The following is a 25,111-nucleotide window of genomic DNA, read 5'->3' as shown; positions in this document are numbered from 1 at the left end:
TGCTTGCAGTAGCCCTCAGTTGGCCTGATTAACAAAGTCTTGGGTCCTGCATCAGTTGTTGTCTCTTCTTCCGTGACATCAGGTAGTCAGGGGTATAAAACATGCAGCCGACATTCTTGCCCCAGATGTCAGGTGCCCCCTTAAAGGTAAGCAATAAAATATATATATATATATATATATATATATATATATATATATATATATATATATATATATACACACACACACACACACAGACACAGACACACACACACACACACACACAAGGTTATAGATCCAACAAAAAAGCAAATACACCAAAAAGCTTTTAAGCATTGTAAAGGAGAGTAGAGGTATAGCCAAAAGAAGTCAGGGGGCTGGAGGGAGGGTAACCAGGACTGCAACAGTGAATACACTCGAACATCTACATTTATGGTAAGTGTACACAACTGTACTACGTTCTTCGTGTTTCACTGTTGCAGTCATCACATTTGGGAAGAGTCCCAAAGTTAAGAATAGGAGGAGGAATTTATATAGCATTAGGACCAGCTATAAGGCCCTGCAAGACTGCAGTGGCAAAGCCAGCTCTGGATTTAGAGAAAATTGGCAAATGGTAATGCTTGGTGAAAGTATGTACAGAAGTCCAGGTAGCAGCTTCTAGTATGTCCCTGGTAGGGATACCTCTGAAAATGGCTGTAGATGTAGATGCAGCTCTGGCTGAATGGGGTCTGATCCCCTGTGGGATAGGTTTCCATGGTGTTTATAGCAGAAATTAATGCAATGGCCTATCCATTTAGAAATGGTTTGCTTTGAAATAGCCTTCCACTCTGCCCCTGCAGCAAATGCCACCAGCAGTTGTTCAGATTTCCTTTGAGGGTTAGTCATGTCCAAGTAAAATCTAAGTTGTCTGTGCACATCTGAGGAGTGCAGTATCTGTTCCCCTTTGTTCTGTGGATTAGGAGAGAAGGCTGGCAAATGAATGGACTGATTAAGAGCCACACTGGATACTACCTTGGGCATGAAGGAGGGATTGGTTCTGAGGGACACCCTGTCCGCATGAAAGATGATGAAAGGCTCCACTGCCATAAGGGCCTTTAACTCAGATACCCTCCTTGCTGAGGCGATTGCTAAAAGGAAGGCTGTTTTCCAAGAAAGGAATTTTAAATCTGCACTTGCAGCTGGCATGAAAGGCGGAAGAGTGAGTTTCTCCAACACAAAGTTAAGGTCCCAGGCTGGAGTGGGGGCTCTCCTGGGTGGTCTTAAGTTTTTGGCCCCTCTGAGGAACTGCTTGAGCAGTGGATGAGAGAAGAGGTGTGGTTCTGTGTTATAATGAGCTGAAATGACTGAGGCATGAATTTTGATGGAGGAAAACGAAAGGCCCTTGTGAAGCATCTCAGTTAAGTATTGAAGAAACTGAGGTACGTTGGACGCTGCTGTGCCCATCCCTTGAGATTGGTTCCAGGCACAGAATCTTTTCCATTTTTCAGCATAAGATTTTATAGTACTAGGCCTCCTTGCCTCCAAAGTGATATCCAACACTTGTTTACTGAGGGATGGTAATGGAGAGATTAGGCAATTAGCCAGGCTGCTAGGTTCAGGGTTTGAAGCTGAGGGTGCAGAATCTGGTTCTCCTGCTGAGACAAGAGGGTAGGGGTCTAAGGCAGGTACCATGGAGCCAGCAGTGACACACTGCGCAAAAGAGGGTACCAGTGTTGGCGTGGCCAGTCTGGTGCAATCAATATTATCCTTGGATTGTCCTGTTTGGTCTTTAGTAGTACTATGGAGGGCAGAGGAGGAAAGGCATAAACTGACAGGTTTTTACAGCTGAAAGACAGAGCATCCACTTTCCAAGCTTGTTTGTGGAGAGTCCGTGTGCAAAATTTGTCCAATTGGTAGTTCTGGGGGAAGGCAACAGGTCTATATCTGGGCTCCCCCATTTGTTTGTCAACATGTTGAAAGTCTTTGGCTCCAGTTTCCACTCGTGTGGGTCCATGAGGATTCTGCTTAGTTCGTCTGCCAGTATATTTAGTTTTCCTGGCAGGAATTGAGCCTGTAGATGCACTTGGTAGCTCAAAGATGTGTTCCACAGAGCCATGGCTAGTCTGCAGAGGGGTAAGAATGGGTACCCTCCTGCTTGTTTATGTACCACATAGCAGTGGTGTTGTCTGTCTTTACCATTAATTGTCCTGGAAGAATGTGGTCCTTGAAGGCTGTCAGAGCATTCTGTACAGCTAACATTTCTTTTTGAATGATATGCAGGTGCATTTGACTTGGGTTCCATTTGCCCTGAATGCACTTCCCTGCCAGGTGAGCCCCCCATGCACAGTCTGATGCGTCTGTTAGGGTTTGGGTGGCAGTGTGTACAGTGAATGGTAGTCCCTTGTTTTGGTCGCAGGCCTCTGCCCACCAAAGGAACTCTAACCGTAGGCAAGGTATGATAGGAATCATTTCTTCTACATCCTGAGAACGTTGACACACTTAGGCTTTTTAGATACCATTGTAGTTTCCTCATATGCAGTCTTGCATATGGAATTAGAAGAATGCAGAAGGCCATGAACCCCAAGGCTTGCAGTATTTGCCTTGCAGATAGCAGGGTTTTTGTGGCCATTAGTTTGACGTAAGCTGTCAAATTAATTTGTTTCTCTGGCGTGAGGAACGCCATCTGGGAAGTTGTATTCAAGCTTGCTCCCAGGAATATAATTTGTTGACAGGGTACCAGGTGTGATTTCTTTTCGTTTATGGTGTACCCTAGACAAGTTAGTACCTTTTGTACAAATGCCAGTTGATTCAAACGTATGTCCTGGCTTTCTGCCTGTATTAGACAATCATCCAGGTATGGATATATCTGAATATTTCTTTGCCTGCAAAATGCAATGACTGGAGCTAGGCACTTTATGAATACCCTGGGTGCAGTAGATAAGCCAAAGGGCAGTGCAGAGAACTGATAGTGCATGTAGCCTGCTTTGAAGCGTAGGTATCTTCTGCAAGATTCCCTGAATGGGATGTGCAGTTAGGCTTCCTTTAAAAAGAGTGTTGTCAACCAGGCATCTTTGCCTAGCACAGGAAGCAACTGGTGAAGAGTTAGCATCTTGAATTTTGGAATCACCAAAAAAGTGTTTAAGGTAGACAGGTCTGGGATAGGACGCCATGAGTTGTCTTTTCTGGGTACCAGGAAAAGTCTTGAGTAGAAACCTTGTCCCTTTTCCTCTTCTGGTACAGTTTGAATAGCCTTTATGCTTAATAGAGAAAGTACTTGCTTTTGAGTCTCTGCCCACTGATTTGGGGGTAGATCTGGCCAACTGTTTGGGGTTGGTAACGTGTGGAAGTGAAATCTGTATCCTTGGGAAACTATATTTAAAACCCATTTGTCCTGGGTAATGAGTTCCCGGTGTTTTGCCTGCAGAGCAATCTTTCCCCTCAAAGGGGCAGTCAGTTGAGAAGTGCTTGGAAGTTTTAAAGTTAAGTCACTGAGACAGTTTACCATAGGGGGAGTTTTACTATTCCCAGATTTGGAAGTGGGAGCCCCCCACTGCTTAGTCCTGTGCGTACCCTGGGACTGAAGCCTGGGTGTTCTGCTGGATCTGGGTTTGGACTGAGAAGGCCTGGAAGAGGCAGGAAAGGACGAATTCTTAGAGGGCCAATGCCTACTAAATCTTGGAGGTTGTACTTGTAGGAAATCTTTAACAGTTTGCATAGATTTAGCTTTTTCCTCCATCTTTTTAAGAACTTCTTCTGCCTTGTTGCCAAACAGGGAGTCCAGATTTAAGGGAGCATCCAGTAATTTAGCTTTAACATGATCTGGCAAGGATTGCTCCTTAAGCCAAGCATGCCTTCTAAGTACAGACCCAGTGATAGCAGCCCTGCAACATGCCTCTAGTGACTCAAAACCACATTGCAAAGTATGTTTTCCAATCTGTTCAGCAGCATGCATTAAATCCAGTAAATCCTTAGTTTCAGCACAATCAGAAATCATCATCATTTTCTGTTTAAGCAATCCAATAATATGCTGCTGATACTTTAACATATGAAACTGGCAGTTTAAGGCCCTAATGGCCAAGGTTGCAGAAGTGTATACCTTCTTACCCCATCTATCCAACGCCCTGGAGTCTCTATCAGAGGGGGTAGGATTTTTGGCAGTAGTAGCCTTAATGCCCTTGGGTCCCTGTGAAATGGTCTCAGGATCCGCAATAGGATTTTTGAAAAGGAACTTGTGAGAGTCAGGAACCCTGTAATATCTATCAGGTTTCTGGGAGCAGGAGGTAGATTGTCATGGGGGCCAAGCTAGATTCCGAAAAGGCATCATCAACAATGTCTAGTACAGGAGGGATAGCTAAAGGCCTGTGCTGGGGCAGGAGTAAGAAATCCCTAAGCCTCTTTTTTGAATCCGAGTAATCCTGACTTTCCCAAAGAAAATGCTCCCTAAGAGTATGCAAGGTTTCACCAAAAGAGAAATCCTCTGGAGGGGAAGCAGAGGGAAGAGTCCTCAGCATCAGAATCCTCATAGGTAGATAAGGGTAAATCAGAGGAAAAAGAAATTTCAGAATCCTGGTCAGAAGCATCATAAGCAAAATCAGTCCTAGGTCTCTTAGAGGTGGAAGGTTGGCTTCCCCTGATTAAAGTAATAAGGTCTTCAGCCATTCTTATCATTTGTTTTTTAGGCACAGAGGCCTGACCATGCAGTCTGGGTGTCAGTTTTCTAGGCATGGTTGGAGTTTTAGGCCTTGAAGAGGAAGATGGGGTCGGTTTGATATGCAAGTCAGTAGGCCTGAATACACTCTCCGAAGCCGGTGCCTGCACAGCGGCTCCAGTCCCATCCAAGGTAGATACATCTGCAGGTTCCACAGTTGAAGCATCTCGCGGCATACAGGACTCCGAATGGGTCAAAGTAGAGGCCTGCGAATCTGAAGTAGCGGGTATCAGAGGCTGCGAAAGCGCCTGAGTACCGGAGAACTGGCGACTGGCTTAGGAGAAGTGTCGTCGGCAGCTTTGGACCTAGGCGGCCTGTCTCTATCCTTGCATTTTTTCGGAATGTCAGTAGTCGGATGGCTTACTGAAGACATATCTGGATAATTGTACAGAGTACCAAAATATTTAGAAGCGAAAATATACCGACGACAGATAATTCGTTGTTTAAATAAGGAACCATACCGACAGTGAGGTACGTCGTGGTCAGGGCCTAGGCAAGGAATACAGTATGAATGGAAATCTTTATAAGGTATTTGCTTTCCACAAGAAATACAATTATTTACTTTTACTGACATCAGTTTAGAGCAAGAAAAAGTTTCACCAATGGGGTACTTAGCTTTAGTTGAAGACTTCTGTTCTGAAACTCGAAAACGAAAATTTCAGGAGTAGGCCAACTGGCACTTGCGAATTGCTTCTGCTTCTGGCACCGCACAGCAAGAAAGACTGATATAATGACATCGGCTGCATGTTTTATACCCCTGACTACCTGACGTCACGGAAGAAGAGACAGCAACCGAAGCATGACCCAAGACTTTGTTAATCAGGCCGACTGAGGGCTACTGCAAGCAGATAACTCAAATGTGATGACTGCAACAGTGTAACACGAAGAACATCTATTTTTTTCCACTGTGAGAAAACTTTTTTAAACTGTGGTATCAAGCTGACACCCTGGGAGCACAAACCTGTGTGGAGGAGTCAAGTAACATCTGAATGCTCTTTTGGAATCCCAGTTTGGAATCCCAGCTTGGATAAGAGATCTCTCACACAGAGATTCTTGATACTTAAATAATATTCTGCAAAGATAAGCAAGTCATGTAAAGAAAAAAAATACATCTACCCTGTAGCCTACAATGAGCTATTACTTGAGCTAGTCACTTTATGAACACTCTTGTTGCAGTAGATAGTTCTAAGGGTAAGGTAGACAAAGTACAGTTGTGTACACTTACCATAAATGTAGCTGTTCGATTACATTCATTGTTGCAGTCATCACCTGTGGGTTATCCCTGGTGTGGTAGCCCTCGGCCAGCCCAAATACCAAAGTCAATGTTTTTCTGCGTTGCCTGCTGTCACTTGCTGCCTGATGTCAGGTCGTCAGTGCTATATAGGAAGGCAGCCGACGCCACTGCATCAGTTTTTCTTGCCCTAACCAGTCAGAGGCATAAGTAAATATGGTAAAGTGGTCCTGGTGGCCAAAAGCCACCATTAGAAACTTATGTCTCCCTAAAGAAAGAAGATACAAAGGGGAAGGAGGGTGGGAAAACAGGACTGCAACAGTGAATACACTAGAACATCTACATTTAGGCACTATGTTCTTCGTGTTTCACTGTTAAATCATCACCTGTGGGAGGATTCCCAAAGCTAAGGAGAGGGGTGGTGGGATTAGTAAGAGATCTAGGAATAGGTCGGCATGCCCTGCAGAATTGCAGATGCAAACCCTGCCCTAGCCTTAGAAAATAGAGGTAGGTGATAATGCTTGGTAACGGTATGGACAGAAGTCCAGGTGGCAGCTTCCAGTATATCCCTGGTGGGAACTCTCCTGAGGAATGCTGTGAAGGTGGAGGCTGCCTTACTGGAATGAGTTTGAACAGACTTGGGGGGGGGGGGTCCCCATGCAATCTGTAGCAGAAATGGATACACTGTGATATCCATTTGGAAATGGTTTGTTTGGAAATGGGCTTCCCCTCTGCCCCTGGGGCAAAACTGACAAGTAGTTGGTCTGTTTTCCTGAAGGGTTTAATAAGGTCCAGATAGTACCTGAGCTGTCTGTGCACGTCTAGTGAGTGCAGAATTCTTTCCCCCTTGTTTTGAGGGTTAGAAAAGAAGGTGAGTAGATGTATGGCCTGGTTGTGAGTTACATTAGATACCACATTGGGCATAAAGGAGGGATTAGTCCTCAGGGAGACCCTGTCTGCATGGAAGATGGTGAAGGGCTCAATGGCCATCAGTGCCTAAAGTTCTGAAACCCTTCTGGCTGAGGTGATAGCTAGGAGAAAAGCAGTCTTCCAGGAGAGGTATGTTCTGCTGAAGCAGCAGCTTCGAAGGGTGGTAAAGTTAGTTTTTACAAAACATAATTCAGGTCCCAGGCTGGCATGGGTGAGCTTCTGGGAGGTCTGATATTAGAAGCCCCTCTGAGGAACTGTTTAATCAAAGGATGGGAGAACAGGGGCTTTTATGTATCAAAATGAGCTGAAATGGCTGAGGCTTGAATTTTAATAGAGGAGAAAGAGAGGCCATTATTAAGTAGCTCTGCTAAGTAGTCCAGGATAAGAGGGATGGAAGGTTCTGAGGTATTGCCCCCCCTCTGGACTGGCTCCAAGAGCGGAATCTTTTCCATTTTCCTGCGTAAGATTTTCTGGTGCTGGTCCTTCTGGCCTCTGTGATAATGTCTATGACCTATTTGCTTAAAAGGGGGCCCTTGTTTGCCTTTAGAGTATTAGTCATGCTGATAGTTTGAGAGTCTGCAAGTCTGGCTGCAGCATCACCCCCCCCCCCCCACCTGGGTTAAGAGGTCTGAGATCAGGGGATGCTGCCTGGGAGGCTGTTGTCTGGGCTAATCTGGAGCAATGAGGATGGCCTTTGGTCTCTCCACCCTTATTTTGATCAGTACCCTGGGAATAAAAGACACAGGAGGGAATGCGTAGACAAAGAGGGTGTTCCAGGAGAAGGTCAAGGCATCCACCTTCCACACTAGGTGGTGATACTTCCTGGTACAGAATTTGTAAAAAGATTTTTCTGTGGAGCTGCCATTTGTGGGGGTCCAGTAAGTTTCTGCTTAAGTGGTCTGGAAGGGTGATGTTGATCCCTGGTAGGTATTGGGCTATCAGATGCAGTCCCATGGAAGAGGCCGTCAGCCAGAGGTTCATGGCTAGCCTGCACAGAGTAAGATTGGGTCCCTCCCTGTTTGTTGATGTACCACATTACTGTGGTGTTGTCTGTTTTGATAAGGAGAACCCCTGGCTTGAGAAGGGGTTTGAAGGATGACATAGCCTTTTGTACTGCCGTCATTTCCTTCTGGTTGATGTGTAAGGGAAGGCGCTGGGCATCCCAAAAACCTTGAGTGCACCTGCCTTCTAGGTGAGCACCCCAAGCTATGTCTGAGGCGTTGATGGTAACGGTCTGCCCAGGTGGGCAGAGGGTGAAGGAAAAATCCTTGTTCTGGGCACTGGCCCTTTGCCCACCAGAGAAACCCGGGCCTTATACAGGGGATAAGAGGGAGAGAAGTCTCTAGAGGTTGAGAGTGCCGACACCAAAGGTTCTTTAGGTACCAATGAAGTTTTCTCATGTGAAGCCTGGCCAGAGAAATTAGAAGGATGCAAGATGCCATGTACCCAAAGGCTTGCAGGAACTTCTTCGCAGTGAGGTGACTTCTGCAAGCCAGCTGGAAAAAAGAGAGAGACAGGAAGCTCTGCTTTTCTGGGGATAGAAAGGCTATTTGGGATGCTGTGTCCAGCAGTGCTCCCAAGAAAATGATTTTCCTAGAGAGCGTACATACCAAAAGGGGCATTGCACTCTATAATGGGTCTAATGAGTGACGAGTAGAGGGGAACAATGACCTCTTTTTTCCTGGATGAGAAACCTTTTGTGATGAGGTGTGCCACATAGAAGGATTTCCTGACTACTGTGGCGATGTGATCATCAAAGGAGAGACTACTGTCCACCTGTGTCCCAAGGTCTCTTATCACACTTTTGGTGTTAAGTAGACTACCACCTATGTGGTAGTTCATAGGTACTGAGTTTTTACCAAAAGGAATGACAATGCACTTTTTGACATTTTTGGGACGTGTAGGTAGGTATCTTTTAGATCTAGGGTAACTAATCAGACATTTTTTGGCAGCACAGGCAGCAGCTGCTGCAAAGTTAGCATTTTGAATTTGGGGACCACCACAAAGGTGTTCAGAATGGATAGATCCAGGATGGGGAGCCAAGTGCCCTCTTTTCTGGGAACAAGGAATAGTCTGGAATAAAAGCCTTTGCCTGTTTGATCTGAGGGTACAGGTTCTACTGCCCCTTGGGATATGAGAGTTTGGACTTGTTTCAATGCCTCTGCCCAGTGATTTCGAGGTTAAGTCTGGGTACCCTCTTGGAGTTGGAAGTTTGTTGAAGGAGAATTTGTATACCTGAAAAATGATCTTTAAGACCCACTGGCCCTTTGTTACAGAAAGCCAATTTTCTTTGCAGAAGGAGAGCCTTCCTCCTAGTTTTCGGTGAGTGAAAAGAAGGCAGAGGGGGGAAGAGGGAGTCATTCAGAGTTTTTGCCATAGAGGGATGGCTTAGAACTCGCTGCCTTTGGACTGGAAGTTGTCCAATGTTTGGTTCTCTGCTGTCCCTGGGATAGGAGTCTGGGTGGTCTTACCTTGCCCCTGTCTGCTAGGTGCAGGAAAGGACCAGTATTTTGAGGGAAAATTCCTGCTGCACTTAGGAAGTTGTACATGAAGGAAATCTTTTACTGTTTGCATAGATTTTGCTTTGTCTTCCATCTTTTTAAGCACCTCTTCTGCTTTTACTCCAAACAAGTGGTCCTTATCCAAGTTTGCAGCAAGTAATTTAGATTTGACATGATCAGGGAAAGGTTGTTCCTTCAACCATGCATGTCTCCTAATGACAGATCCTAACACTGCTGCCCTGCTTGAGGCTTCTAGGGCATAATATCCACAGTGTAATGAGTGTTTAGCCACTTGACAAGTAGAGTGCAGTAAATCTGCTAACTCTTTCTAACTGGCACAGTCAGGAAAGGTTGAAATCTTTTGTTTTAATAGTTCCAAAGTGTGTTATTTTAACATGTGGAACTGACAGTTGAGTGCTCCGATAGCTAAGGTTGCAGAGGTGTACACTTTTTTACCCCATCTGTCCAGAGCTCTGGAGTCCTTGTCAGAAGGAATAGGATTCTTTGCAGAACTAGCCTTAGCTACTTTTTGTCACCTGTGTAATGACCTCCGGGTCTGCAGCAGGACTTCTATACAGGTATTTGTGAGAATCTGGTACCCTGTAATACCTGTCAGGTTTTCTGGGAGCAGGTGGGAGGGCATCAGGAGTTAAGCTGGATTCATGGAACACATCATCCACCTCTAAGATTGGAGTGATGGCCAAGGGTCTGTGCTGGGGCAGGTCTAGAAACTCTCTTAGTCTTTTCTTAGACTGAGGGAAGTCCTGGGATTCCCAGTGGATATGTTCACTGAGGGTGCGAAGGGTTTCCCCAAAGGAAAGATCTTCTGGTGGGGAGGCAGAAGGAATGGATTCCTCTGCATCTGAATCCTCATAAGCAGTCAGAGGTTGTTGTCCCTCTTCAAAATCTGAATAATCAGACTCCTCAGAATCCTGTTCTGTCAGTATTTCAGGAGAAAGGTCTCTTTTCCTTTTAGAAGGTGTGGCCTGACTACCCCTGATAAGGGTGATAAGATCCTCCGCCATTTTAAGCATTTGAGCTTGGGGTGGTGCAGCAGGAGTAAAATGGTGGCTAGAGGTAGTTTTCCTAGGAGTGGCCTTGCCTCTAGGCCTAAGAGTCGAGACCTCCATCGGTCTGAGAGAAATGGTAGTCAGAGGAGAACACATCATTTTTTTGTCTAGATTCGGTAGTGCGTAAAACCTCCTCGGAAGCCGGTGCCTGCATCATGGCTCCAGACCCAACCAAGGCAAAGGCAACCAAAGGCTCAGAAGAAGAAGATTATTTCTGCAGCATACTGGACTCCGAAAGGGTCTCAGTAGAGGCCTGCGAAGGTATTGAATCAGGCATCAGGGGCAGTGTGAAAGCACCTCAATGAATTACGGAGAACTGACAACCTTCTTAGCGACAGAGTTGTCGGAAGGCTTAGCCTTGTGTGGTCTTGTCTATATCTTTATTCTTACGATTTTTCAGAATGTCTACAGATTGCTGGCTGACAGATGCCATTTCAGAATGCGAAGATGGAAGACAAAAATACCTGGCTACAATAAGAGCTCTACGACAAATGGTCCTCGCGTTAAAGAGGGCACAGTACCAGCTACAGAGGAAAGACTGATGTAATGGTGTCGGCTGCCTTCCTTTACAGCACTGACAACCTGACGTCAGGCAGCAAGCGACAGCAGCCGACGTAGAAAAACTTTGACTCTGGTATTCAGGCCGGCCAAGGGCTACCACACCAAGGATAACCCACAGGTGATGACTGCAACAGAGAAACACGAAGAACATCTGATAGATAATGTGATCCATGCACACAAAAAGTACAGTTTTGTACCTACCATAAATGTAGATGTTCGAGGATTCCATTGCTGCAGTCCTGACTATTGGGTATAGTCCGCGTCCAGTCGGCCCGAATACCAGAGTATAAGGCTGACGTCGGTCAGGGCGCATTAGACTGACGTCAGTACGTCAGGGTACTAATGCGCATGACCGACGTCATATCCTCAGTCTTTTCTTGCCCCAGATGTCAGAAGACCTTAAAAAGACAAGTCCCAAAAAACCTGCACCAAAAACATGTACAATATATACAACAATATATACAAAAATATAAGCATGTAAACTCACCTACACAACCACCCCCAAATACAGAGGGGAAGGAGGGAGGGTAAATTGGACTGCAGCAATGGAATCCTCGAACATCTACATTTATGGTAGGTACAAAACTGTACTATGTTCTTCGTCTTCCATTGCTGCAGTCCTGACTATTGGGTAGAATCCCAAAGCAGAGGTAAGGGAGGCTGGCAAATCATAAAGAAGTAGGAGCTGACAACATGCCTTGCAAAACAGCTGTGGCAAAACCAGCCCTAGACTTAGAGTAGATAGGAAGGTGATAATGCTTAGAGAAAGTATGCACTGAACTCCAAGTAGCTGCTTCCAAAATATCCTTAGTTGCCACCCCCCTTAGAAATGCTGTTGAAGTGGCAGTAGCCCTAGTGGAATGAGGCCTAATCCCAGCTGGAATCTCCTTGCCATGATGGGAATAACAAAATGCAATGCAAAAGCCAATCCACCTAGAAATAGTTTGTTTTGACACAGGCTTGCCCTGTGAACTCAAAGCAAAAGAAACAAACAACTGCTGGGACTGCCTAAAATCCTTAGTTCTGCTTAAATAATAACGCAATTGCCTGTGTACATCTAAAGTGTGCAAAATCTTTTCCCCTTTATTTTGAGGGTCTGCATAAAACGTAGGCAAATGAATAGTTTGGTTTAAAGCCACACTAGAAACCACCTTAGGCATAAAGGAAGGATTAGTACGTAATGATACCCTATCCTTATGGAAAATCAAAAGGGCTCTACTGCCATAAGGGCCTGCAACTCAGACACCCTTCTTGCAGAAGTAATAGCCAACAGAAAAGCAGTCTTCCATGACAAGTATTTCAATTCAGCAGTAGCTGCAGGCTCAAAAGGTTGTAGAGTAAGTTTTTCCAACACAAAATTGAGATCCCAAGCAGGAGTAGGAGCTCTACGTGGGGTCTTATATTCTTTGCCCCTCTAAGAAACTGCTTGAACAAAGGATGCGAAAACAAAGGTGGGTCACAATCATAGTGAGCTGAAATTGCTGCAGCATGAATCTTAATGGAAGAGAAGGACAAACCTTTGTCCAATAACTCAGTAAGATATTGAAGAGCCACACTCAAATTAGGCTCAGAAATCTCCAAATTCTTTGCTGTACTCCAAAATAAAAATCTCTTCCATTTTTCTGCGTACACTCTCCTTGTACTAGGTCTTCTAGCTTCCATAATCACATTTAAAACTTGTTGAGGAAGTTGAGACCTGTTGTGTTTCAACACAGAATATGCCAGGCTGTTAGATGAAGAGAATGAAGCTTGACATTGAGCAGATGACCGTCCTTCTGAGATAACAGATGAGGAATCAGAGGTAAAGGCCATGGAGGCTTCTGTACCAGACTCCGTAGTAGTGGGTACCAGTGCTGCCGAGGCCAATCTGGAGCTATCAAAATCATCCTTGGCCTGTCTTGTCTGACCTTTAATAGTACCTTTGGAAGAAGAGGCAGAGGTGGAAAGGCATACACATGAAGGTTTTTCCAACTGAAAGACAGAGCATCCACTTTCCAAGCTGTGTGATGAAACCCCTTTGTGCAATACTTTGGCAGCTGGTGGTTCAGTGGAGAAGCGAACAGATCTATGTCTGGAGTTCCCCATGACACTGTCAGTTTCTGAAATACATGAAGATCCAGTTTCCACTCGTGGGGATCCATGATTTGTCTGCTTAACACATCTGCTAAGGAGTTCTGTGCTCCTGGCAGAAACCTTGCCTGAAGAGTTAGTTGCAAGCTTAGCGCAGTCTCCCATAAAATCATTGCTTGCCTGCATAGAGGATAAGAATGTGTTCCCCTTGCTTGTTGATGTACCACATGACAGTTGTGTTGTCTGTTAGAATCAACACCTGCCCTGGAAGAAGTAACTCCCTGAAAGCCATTAATGCAAACTGGACTGCTAACATCTCCTTCATGTTGATATGTAGATGCTGTAGTCTGGCAGGCCACTTGTCTTGTATCCACTTTCCATTTAGATGAGCGCCGCAAGCAAGGTCCGAGGCATCTGTCGTTAAGATCTGACTTGCCTCTGGCCGGGTCACAGAGAGTCCCTTGTTTAGGTGACATTCCTGAGCCCACCACAAGAATTCTTTTTGAAGGCAAGGTATTATTTGAATGACAGTGTCCAAATCCTGGCAGTGCTGTGTCCATACATTTTGAGATACCACTGTAGCTTCCTCATATGCAGTTTGGCATTGGGAAGCACCAGAATACAAGATGCCATGAACCCTAATGCTTGAAGGACTGTCCTTGCAGTCAGCACGGACTGATGAGATAGTTGATGGAAGTAAAGTGACAGACTCTTTTGTTTGTCCGGGGTTAAAAAGGCCATCTGGGCTGCTGTATTCAGTCTCACACCCAGAAAGCACATGTCCTGAGAGGGTACTAGACTGGACTTTATTTCGTTCACAGAATACCCTAGGCATCTTAGCACTGCTATAACATATTCCAGATGCTGTAGAAGGTCTTCCTTTTCTTGAGCCAGAATCAGGCAGTCGTCCAAGTAAGGATAGATTTGAATTCCTTGAAGCCTGAAGTAAGCTATCACTGGAGCCAGAACCTTTGTGAATACTCTGGGCGCTGTAGATAAGCCAAAGGGCAATGCAGAGAACTGATAATGAGAATTTCCAGCTCGAAACCGCAGATACTCCCTGCAACTTAGCCTTATAGGCACATGAAGGTAAGCTTCCTTGAGATCTAAAGTTACCATCCAGTGATTTTTGCCCAGCAGAGGTAAAAGCTGTTGTAACGTCAACATCTTGAACTTGGGAATGTCCAAAAACGTGTTGAGGAGAGATAAATCCAAAATTGGTCTCCACGTGTTCCCCTTCTTTGGTACAAGGAACAGGCGAGAATAAAATCCTAGGCCCCTTTCTGATACAGGGACTGGCTGAATGGCCCCTATCTGAAGTAACTGAGAAACTTGCTTGTAAGCCTCCTTTCTTTGTGGAGGAGGAACGTGTGGCATGCCTTTGAAAGGGGGCATTGTATGGAAATAAAATCTGTAACCGTGGTGAATGATATCCAGCACCCATTTGTCTTGAGTAATTAAATCCCAATTTTCTTTGAAAAGAGACAGTCTTCCTCCCAAAGGAGCTGCCAGACGGGAATCTGCTGGCAGCTGAAAAGACAGGTCATTGGGTCTGTTTACGAAAGGACTGACCCCTGCCCTCACCAGAAGTCTGAGCAGGTGAACTCCCTTGTCTAGGCCTAAAAGAACCTTGAGCCCTGCCCCTACCACGTCTAGACCTACCCCTAGACTGGGAATCATAAGCAGGATATGTCCACCCCTTAGCAGGCCAATTTCTACTAAACTTTGGTGGCTGCACCTGCAAAATATCTTTAACAGTTTGCATAGACTTAGCTTTGTCCTCCATTTTCTTTAAAACTGCTTCCACAGGCGATCCAAACAACACATCAGACTGTAAAGGAGCATCCAAAATCCTTGTCTTAACATGCTCAGCCAAATTCTGATCCTTCAACCAGGCATGCCTGCGAAGAACAGAACTGGTAGCAGCCACCCTCGAGGAGGCCTGTACAGCATCAAAACCACATTGCAAAGAATGCTTACCCACTTGTTCAGACACATGAACCAAATCCAGCAACTCTTTACACTCAATACCTTCCGCCAAAGCATCCACCTTAGATTTCAATTGTGAAAGGAGATAATTCTGATATTTTAGCATGTGAAACTGACAATTCAATGCTCTCATGGCTAGAGTGGAAGAAGTATACACTTTCTTTCCCCACCTATCCAAAGCCCTTGCCTCTTTATCAGTGGGAACAGGATTTTTAACCACAGAAGCCTTAACACCTTTAGGCCCTTGAGAAATTGTTTCTGGGTCCGCCCTAGGACTCTTAAACAAATATTTATGAGCTTCGGGCACCCTATAATACCTATCAGGCTTAACAGGAGCAGGAGGCAAAGAGTCAGGGTTCAGGGAAGCCTCTGCAAAAACATCTTCCACCACATTCAACACAGGAGGAATAGCTAAAGGCCTATGCTGGGGTAAAAACAAGAATTCCCTAAGCCTTTTCCTGGAATCAGAGTAATCCTGGCCTTCCCATTTAAAGTGCTCCCTCATGGAATGCAGAGTCTCTGAAAATGAAAAATCCTCAGGCGGAGAAGCTGTAGGAGTGGTATCATCCACATCAGAATCAGAATAAGTAGGATACTCCTGCATATCTTCCACAGAAGATTCTGAAGCCTCTGAACACTGTTCAAAACTATCAAACTCGGTTCCACCCTAGGCCTCTTATCAGGCGGGGCATAGAACCTCTAATCATAGTAATCAAATCCTCTGCCATTTTAAGCATATGTTTCTTAGGTACAGAACCCGAAATGCTAGGAGAAGCCCCCACTGAAGCTGAACTAGGCCTACCTCTCAAAGAAGTTTTGGCAACAGAAGGAGAGGCTCTAACTACCTTGGGAAGAGAGGGAAGAACAGTCACCTGAGAAGCCCCCTCAGCCTGGCCTACCTCCTGAGAGGACACATCCTGTAATAGTATAGTTTCAGCCTGGGACTCCATGGAAACTCCTGGCAAAACCTCCGGCTCCACTGAGCCTTCTAAAGAACCGACGTCCGGGACTGCCGGTTCATCAACCCTAGGCTTCACTGTTTTATCCTTGCGCTTCTTGGAGGAAGCGGGCGTCGGAGCATCCGACGGCATTTTATAATTGCAACGCTTCCCAAACACTAACCTGGCACAGTCTAACCTCCTCTTAATAGTGCGTTTGTTAAACCTAGCACAAGAGCGGCAACCAACAACGTCGTGCTCAGGCCCTAAACAAGGTATACACAAGGTATGATAATCCCTATGAGGTATCTGTTTCCCACAAGAAATACAGTTATTCACTTTTTCTGACATCCGGTAAAATACTGAGGCAAGAAAAAACCAAAATGTTCCCCAACGGGGTACTTAGCCAACTCTGTTTCGGTCTGAAACTCCGGTTTTGGAAATATTTCAGAACGCCAACCTGCACTCGCAAAACTGCTTCTGCATCGGACCATGCGGCAAAAAAGACTGAGGATATGACGTCGGTCATGCGCATTAGTACCCTGACGTACTGACGTCAGTCTAATGCGCCCTGACCGACGTCAGCCTTATACTCTGGTATTCGGGCCGACTGGACGCGGACTATACCCAATAGTCAGGACTGCAGCAATGGAAGACGAAGAACATCCTTAAGAAAACAACGGGATGAAAGGGATTTTGATTACAATCATCTTTTACATCTACTGTTACCAGAAAGCTTAAATGAGGAAGACGAGGAAACAGGTTGTCAAGTGACATCATTCTAAACTTGGCCACTATCACAAACAGGTTTAGGAAAGAAACATCCAGAACCGGTCTCCAAGCATTTTCTTTCTCTGGCACTAAAAACATCTTGAATAAACACCTTTCCAAACCTGGAAAGGAGCAACTAGTTCTATCACTCCCTAGAACAGCATGAGTTGGAAGGACAGGGGCAAATAAGAGAGTTTGGTCTGATGGATGAGAAATTATTCCCTGAAAAGGAGCGAGTTCCTCCCACTGACATCTGTAACCTTGATGAATGATTTTTTCATAACCCATTTGCCCGAAACCATCTGCTGTCAGAGAGAAAAACAGAGATGCAGACATTGTGGAAGGGGAAAGGATTGCCCAGGGGGGGTCACAGGATCTCTACAATATTAATTCCGACTTGTTGGACTGTCCTTTTTTTTGTTTTGGGTGGGTGGGGGGTTGTTCCAGAAACCTTGCACAGAACACCTGTACCTGAAGTTGACTTTCATTTTCCAATAACAAAATCTAGTTATAGAACATTATAAAAATGAAAGTTATGTACTTACCGTATTGATAAATCCATGTTGTCATCTTCTATCCATCATGAGTTATCGGATCCAATCAGATTAGAAGCAAATACTTCAGAATTTTAAGCTCTGAACATAATACTCTTCACATCTAATCTCCTCACATATAGCTTGTCCTGCTGTACCTGAAGTGAAATACAGGGTCTCCATTAACAAAAAGCTGAGGATTAGTCCAAAAAGGGTATCCAAAACAGAATTCAGACTGGCCCACAAAGTTCACTAGGAGTCACAAATACCAGTGACAATTTGGAAGAGGGATGGTTGAAGTATAAGGAAGAAGTCAACAAGGAACTAGCATTACAGCAAATACATAACTTTCATTACCTCAGGCTGCCTTTTCTGTATCCTCAACTTGTGGTACACAGTCCTCAACCAGAGAGAATGGGTGGTATCTGGAGAAAATATTCCACAAAATGGTGGAACCAAAGAAGTCCTACACCTGCACTGAATGCTTAGTTCATAAATGTTAGACCAGTCACATGCTGCACAAATATCTAAAGAAGCACACCCAAAAAAAGTAGTTGAAGTAGATACTACTCTAGCAGAGTGCAACTTTGGTTTGCTAGGAAGGGGTAAACCTTTCACATTACAAACAAAAGATTTACCATCGAAAAGCCATGTGGACAAAGTAAACTTGGAAACTGTTTTCCAAAGCTCAGCTCTACAGATGGGCACAAACTTGGTCGAATTTCCTATTGTTTTAAGTGTCCAAATGGGATCTCAACTGCTGGTGGAGGTCCAGACAATGAAGCATGTTATTTGTAGGGCTGAGACTCCCAGACACTTCAATAAATTATCAGTTGGTCGCTGCCAGCCTTCCTAAGCAACATTTTAGTTCTTGCTGCAGACCTTTAGGAGTAGTATGCACAAACCATGCTGTAGCTGAAATGCACAGTTTGTGCAGACTGTACTGTAGCTCCAACGCCCAAGCGAGGAGACTGCACTGTAGCTGCAACACCCAGTGTGCGCAGACTGTACTGTAGCTCCAATGCCCAGTGCATGCAGACTGTACTGTAGCTGCAATGCCCACTGCATGCAGACTGTTGCTTGCAGACTGTACTGTAGCTGCAATGCCCAGTGCGTGCAGACTGCACTGTAGCTGCAACACCCAGTGCGCGCAGACTGTACTGTAACTGCAATGCTCAGAGCATGCAGATTGTACTGTAACTGCAGTGTGTGCAGACTGTACTGTAAATGCAATTCCCAGTGCGCGCAGACTGTACTGTAGCTGCAATGCCCAGAGCGCGCAGACTGTACTGTGGCTGCAATGCTCAGAACATGCAGACTGTACTGCAGCTGCAGTGCGCACAGACTGTTAGCTTTAGTGAAGACTTCAGTTCTGAAACTCAAAAATTTCAGGAGTCGGCCGACCGGCACTTGCGAAATGCTTCTGCTTCGGGCACCGCACGGCAAGAAAGACTAAAGAAAATGGCATTGGCTGCTTGCTTTATACCCCTGACGACCTGACGTCATGAAAGAGGAGACAGCAACTGACGCAGGACCCAAGACTTTGAAATTTAGGCCGACTAAGGGCAACCTGCCAGCAGATTACCCAAGTGTAATGACTGCAACAGTGAAACACGAAGAACATCTGCAACGTCCAGTGTGGGCAGAGTGTACTGTAGCTGCAATGCCCAGAGCATGTAGAATGTACTGTAGCTGCAACTCCCAGAGCACATAGACTCTACTGTAGCTGCAACTCCCACAGCATGTAGATTGTACTGTAACTGCAACTCCCAGTGCGTGTAGACTGTACTGTAGCTTCAACTCCTAGAGCACACAGACTGTACTGTAGCTGCAGCACCCAGTGCACGCACACTGTAGTGTGGCTACAATGCTCAGTACATCACACTACGTTGGCCCATTTCACAGGAATGCTTCGAGAATGACTGGAATTTAGTTACAAAGATGACAGAACAACCCTAGAGAGCTTGCCTTAGGTGAAACAGTGCACCAGACAAAGGGATCCATGACCTCCCACACACACATCCTCCATTCCTCCCTCCTGCCCCTCCCATTCCGGGCTCCCCACGGTAATCATTTTTATTCCTTTTTCTCACATCTGCCTTATTCTTCAGCTTGTTCAAGAAGCCATAGCTTTTTATATGCTCTAAAGTGCATTTTATTATTTTTTTTTATTACAACCATTTCATTCAGTGATGGACTGAACAACAATTATGAATAAGGAAAGAAACATAATGTTGCTGCTCGAATTAACTTTCTGCATTCTTTCAACACAGCAACCAAACAAATTAGGAAGTGTAGCCATACATAAAAGAATTAGTAACCCAAGAAATACAGGCTTAGCATAGTTCCTACACCAGAATAAAGACATTCAGACCTGGATGTCTCCTTCGACAAAATGTTCCACTTTAGTAAAAGTTAACGCACAAGCAGATAACTTAATACACGTTAAGTGCTTTCATCTGTATACATCCCATGGACTTCATTAGAACGATCATTGCTGTTTCACCAATCATTTAAATACTCTGTTTGAAACAGAAACAGTCATGCAGCCACTCATTAAACACAACCACTGTTAAATAAAACAAACACATCTGCAATATATAAATCCACTGAATACATATACCATCATAAATACACTTATTTAAATCATTAACTAAAATTTTTCCAAAATATGATAAAAATATAATTTAATATTTCACAGCTTGGCAGCTCTTAGTTTTAACACACTGTTTAAAGCAATGTCATTGTTCAATTCAGGTGGTGTACTGGCATCAAGTCTAATCTTCCATAAAAGTTCTCTGCATTCTAATTTATACTCCTAAAGGCCACCCACTGGGGTGACAGGGACCTTTTCCAAAATGAAAAAAAGATTTTTTTTATTTTCACAACATTGTGTTTTCTGCTTAATCAGTGCATTGTTGCTGTTAAAGTTGTTAATGTCATAGTCATGTTCAAATTCTTTTTTCAATAAACGTACTGTTTTTCCTGTGTAATACGCATGACAAAAGTTACAAAAGGTAAGGTAAACCACACCAACAGTATTGCAATCCCCATTATTATACTCTCTTACCTCTAAGTTTTAACTCTAAACCACCAAGTTTAAATACAAAAATGAACCAATCAAAACCCATCTTAAATTAAGACACAATCAACACCCATTTAAATCAAATGAACAATAAAATAAAGGAACAAATTCTTAAAATACATGTCTGAAGTAGTACAAGTTTAAAATATATACATTTAAAAATTATTAATTGAAGATGGGTTTTGAATGGTTCATTTTTGTATTTAAATTTAGTGGTTTGGTAATGTTGGTAATTCTGATGAAGTCTGTTTGAGTCTGTCCCAGACGCAAGCATAGATTAAAGTTTTGTCACGCTAATTCAGTGTGGTTCTCTCTTGCTGTTGGATTTTGACCAGTGTAATTCTTCTGTTCCTGTTTTGTTGTGTGGTTTTCTAGTTATGCTATGAAATATACACTACATTCCTATAAAGTCCTCAGCTCCACAACATACGTGGGAAATCAGCATATGTAGCATCACCTTGCTGCCACCTGTATTGTTCTGCGAGTGAGCTCATCCCCTGCATTCACTCACCCCAAAAACATTATAAAAACTGCCAAAATCTGTCTACGAAGGCCCATCTGATCAGACATACTAATGTAAATGAAGTTACCAAATACACACTGTAAGCACTTAGTTTCTAAGCAACAAAAATAAACCACATTAACAAAATAGCAGCAGCTTAAGTCTTTCCCTATTAAGTTTTGCAGCATACATTATGACATGTACAGATGATTGGAGGAAAAAGACAAGGATATATTCTGCTTTAAAAACAAGACAACAAATTATAAATTCACTGATCCTACATATTACTCTGATTAAGCCGTCTGATTTATATTACCTGTTGTGAACCAGTTCAGCCATTAGCTTGAGGACAGGTGTAGTACAAGCTGGATCATGATACCACAATTCAACGGCTCGCTGTAATATTGGCAGGTAGGAAGGGTAACTACAAGCAAACAGTTAAGGAAATTTAAGACAAATTTAACATCCATACAGCTTTGTAAGGTGCATTTCTGCCCCACAGGAATGAAATTTTGGGGAGGATTCAACACATTTATCTCATGCATACTACAGCAGCTCAAAGGTAAGAGCCTACAGACCACCTTAAGCCTATCATAAAATCACCTCCTGCATTAGAGATTATTTTACAGCCTACCTGCTAGGGCTGTAAACAGAGTAATCTCCATTAACAGACAATGGAAACTGCAACTACTTACCACTGTCAGCATTCTGAATATGAAGTTCTTTAACCCCACCCCAACTCTACTGCATTAGGCTGGATAGGACACTGGCTCAAACCTTATTTGCAAATATGCATCTACAAAGCAGTTATGCATTGAAATCCAAGAAAAATTAAAATAAGAAGTTATGTACTCACCATAACGTTCCATCTGAGTAGGTGGCTTCATTTGTCTGCAACCTGTGGGTCTTGGATCCGATATCGGATCCCAGCCGGCAACTTGTAGCATAGCTATGGATCCGAGCTCCTAGCTCCTCCCCTCACCCATAATCCCCTGCCAACCTCCTATGACCTCAGATCAAGTTTGTCCCTCTATGGATACCTGAAAAGGTGTTCCAACAAGCATAACATATAGAACAATATAACAGGACCAAGTTCTGAAGGCTAGGGGGAAGGAGGGGGGGATGGTTGCAAACAAATGAAGCCACCTACTCAGATGGAACGTTATGGTGAGTACATAACTTCTTAATCTGGAGTAGGGACTTCATTTGTCAGCAACCTGTGGGACAGAGTCCCCAGCTACCTGAATCTTGGGCGGCCATCATGGAAGGATGTTCCGGAGCACTGCGGAGCCAAAGGATGCTCTCCCTCTAGAAATTACATCCAGTTTGTAGTGGTTGATAAAAGTATGAGATGAGGCCCAAGTAGCTGCCGAACAAATATCATCCAATGGCACTCTAGATTTAAAGGCAGCAGAAGTAGAGATGGAGCGAGTGGAATGTGCACGGACTCCCTCAGGTGCGGGCCTCCCGGAAGCTTGGTAAGCCAGAAGAATACATTGAGAAATCCAACGTGACAAGGTGACCTTTGAAACGGCTTTACCTAAATTGAATTTGGCAAAGACGACAAACAGCTGATCAGATTGTCTGTGACCAGCTGTCCTATGAATGTAGAAACGCAGCTGCCTGTGTACATCCAATGAATGCAGCTTGTACTCTCTTTTATTTTGATACTTGGGGAAGAAAACCGGTAAGTTGATGGACTGATTGATATTGATTTCAGATGCCACCTTAGGAAGAAAGGAGGGATTGGTCCTGAGGTACACACTGTCCGGATGGAAGACCAAGTAAGGAGGCTTTACGGAAAGGGCTTGGAGTTCCGAAACTCTCTTGGCTGAAGTGATGGCTACCAGGAATGCTGTTTTTCAGGACAAATATTTGAGATCGACCGATGCGGCTGGTTCAAAGGGAGAAGTGGTCAAGGCTTGAAGGACTAGAGAAAGATCCCAAGGGGGTACGGCTTCTTTGATAGGGGGCCTGAGTAGAAAGGTGCCCTTGAGAAATGTTTTGCACAATTTAGCTGACATCAAAGGACCTGTCTCATGTCCCACATGGTAATGGGAGATGGCTGCCAACTGTACCTTGACTGTCGAACAACTAGCTCCTTGCTGAAAGAGTCCGGTTAGAAAATCCAGAACGGACGGTAGAGGGGCAGTGAAGGGATCCAGATTATGATGTCCCGCCCAGACGGAAAAGTGTCTCCATTTACTGCGGTATATTTTCCTGGTGGAAGGCTTATGTGCTGCCACCAGGATTGCTTTGACTGGTGAAGAGATGCCGGGAGTCCTAAGAGTGGAACTGGAGCAACCAAGCTGTCAGCTTCAGGTTGACCAGATTCTGGGTCTGAATTTCTGATGGATGGGAGATTAGATCCGGAGTGGGATCCAGAATCCAAGGAGGATTCACTAGATGAGATCACAGGTAAGAGAACCAAGTTTGCCGAGGCCAGAATGGGGCAATGAGGATCATTCTGCTCCCCAACCGCGAGGCTTTCTGGAAGAGCTTTAGCATCAGGGGTAAAAGAGGATAGGCATAGAGTAGACCAAGCGGCCAAACATGCACCAGAGCGTCTCTCGGAGCTTCCCCTGGTGGGGGAATCAGAGCGAAGAAGCTGTCGCATTTCGTATTTGAGGGAGAGGCAAAGAGATCGCAGCAGGGTTGCCCCCATTTTGCGCATATCTGCTTCGCTACTAGTGGGTTGAGAGACCAATCGTAAGGGGAAAGAATGGTGCGGCTCAGTCTGTCCGCCAGAATGTTGGCCCACCCCGGAATATGCGTTGCGATCAGAAAGCGGTTGGTGGAAATCGCCCATTCCCACACTCTCATGGCATCTCGGCATAAGGGGTAAGATCTGGTTCCCCCCTGTTTGTTGATGTGCCAAACAACAGACATGTTGTCTGACTGAATTGCAATCGTTCCTACGGGGAGGAGATTCTGAAGTGCCTGCAACGCCAACAGCACCGCTCTCATCTCCAGAACGTTGATGTGCAAGGAGGTCTCTGTGTCGTTCCACGTGCCTTGGACTGCCCTGCCTGTGTAATGCCCCCCCCCACTCGAGGCAAGAGACGTCCGTGGTCACCGTGGCGAGAGGGGGAGGAGTGCAGAAGGGCCGGCCTATATGGAGGTCCGGGGATTGGAGCCACCATAACAGGGCCCTCCTGCAAACCTTGCTGATACAGATAGGGTGGCAGAGAGGAAGAGATTGGAAGGACCACTGCACTTGAAGGGTCCACTGCAGTACCCTCATATTTAGGCGAGCACATGGAAGAAGCATTATTGCAGCCGCCATGGAGCCCAGTGCCCTCAGGACCAATTCCGCCGGTGGAGCTTCCGATTGTAGGATGGCCCGCACATGACATCTCAGATTCTGTAGTCGTTCCGAAGTCAGGAAGACTCGTAGATCCCTGGTATCTAATCTGGCCCCTATAAACTCTATGACTTGTGTCGGAGCAAGGGAAGATTTGTCCGCATTGATTGTGATGCCTAACTGGGGGGCTAGGCGGAGAAAGTAATCTCTGGCTGAGAAGAGTAGATGCCTTGTTGGGGTGGTTAGAAGCCAGTCGTCCAGGTACGGAAAGACCTGCATTCCCTGGAGTCTCAGGTGGGCCGCTATCACTGCTAAAACTTTGGTGAACACCCTGGGGGCTGTGGTGAAGCCAAAGGGAAGGACCCTGAACTGATAATGACTGGCTCCCAGCCAGACGCAGAGAATCCTCCTGGATCGTCTGTCCATTACAATGTGGTAGTACGCATCCTTGAGGTCTATAGAGCACATCCAATCGTTCTCCTGTAAGAGGGGGAGAATGGATTGAAGAGTGACCATTCGGAATTTTTCCTTGGTTACCGACAGGTTCAAGAGGGAAAGATCTAGAATTGGTCTCAAATCCCCCGTCTTTTTTGGCACCAGAAAGAACCTGGAGTAGAACCCTAATCCGAGCTGGTCTTGGGGGACGGGTTGGATGGCTCTTTTTTTCTAACAGCTGCTGGATTTCTGCGGCTGCAGCCTCCCTCTGATCAGGTGGAACATCGGGGAGGCTCCTGAGTTTGGGGACATGATACAGTGGAATTTTGTAGCCTCTGGATATGATACGAAGCACCCAGCGGTCTGATGTGATGGACTCCCATGCCGCCAGATGCCTCGAGAAACGCCCCCCGACTGCCTCCAGAGCAGAGCAGAGCAGTCGGGCAACCCTTCAGGGCTGCTGTGTGGGCCGGTCAGAGAAGGATTCTCTGGACCCAAAGTTCTTCGGGGCCCCTCTGCCCCTAG

The 25,111-nt window shown here is 45.1% G+C and overlaps 1 protein-coding gene across 1 annotated transcript in view; it reads right to left on the bottom strand.

Moving 5' to 3' along the window:
• The window catches only part of XPO7 (exportin 7), a 4,001,819-nt gene that overhangs the window by 1,265,287 nt on the left and 2,711,421 nt on the right, over nt 1-25,111 (bottom strand). The window contains exon 20 of the mRNA XM_044082110.1: nt 21,164-21,271. Coding sequence (XP_043938045.1) covers nt 21,164-21,271 — 108 coding nt within the window. The remainder of the gene's footprint in view (nt 1-21,163; nt 21,272-25,111) is intronic.

Source organism: Protopterus annectens, chromosome 9.part0, assembly GCF_019279795.1.
Source record: "Protopterus annectens isolate FY-2018-M chromosome 9.part0, PAN1.0, whole genome shotgun sequence".
In the NCBI taxonomy this organism is placed as follows: Eukaryota; Metazoa; Chordata; order Ceratodontiformes; family Protopteridae; genus Protopterus; species Protopterus annectens.
This window is presented reverse-complemented; position numbering and strand designations above follow the sequence as displayed.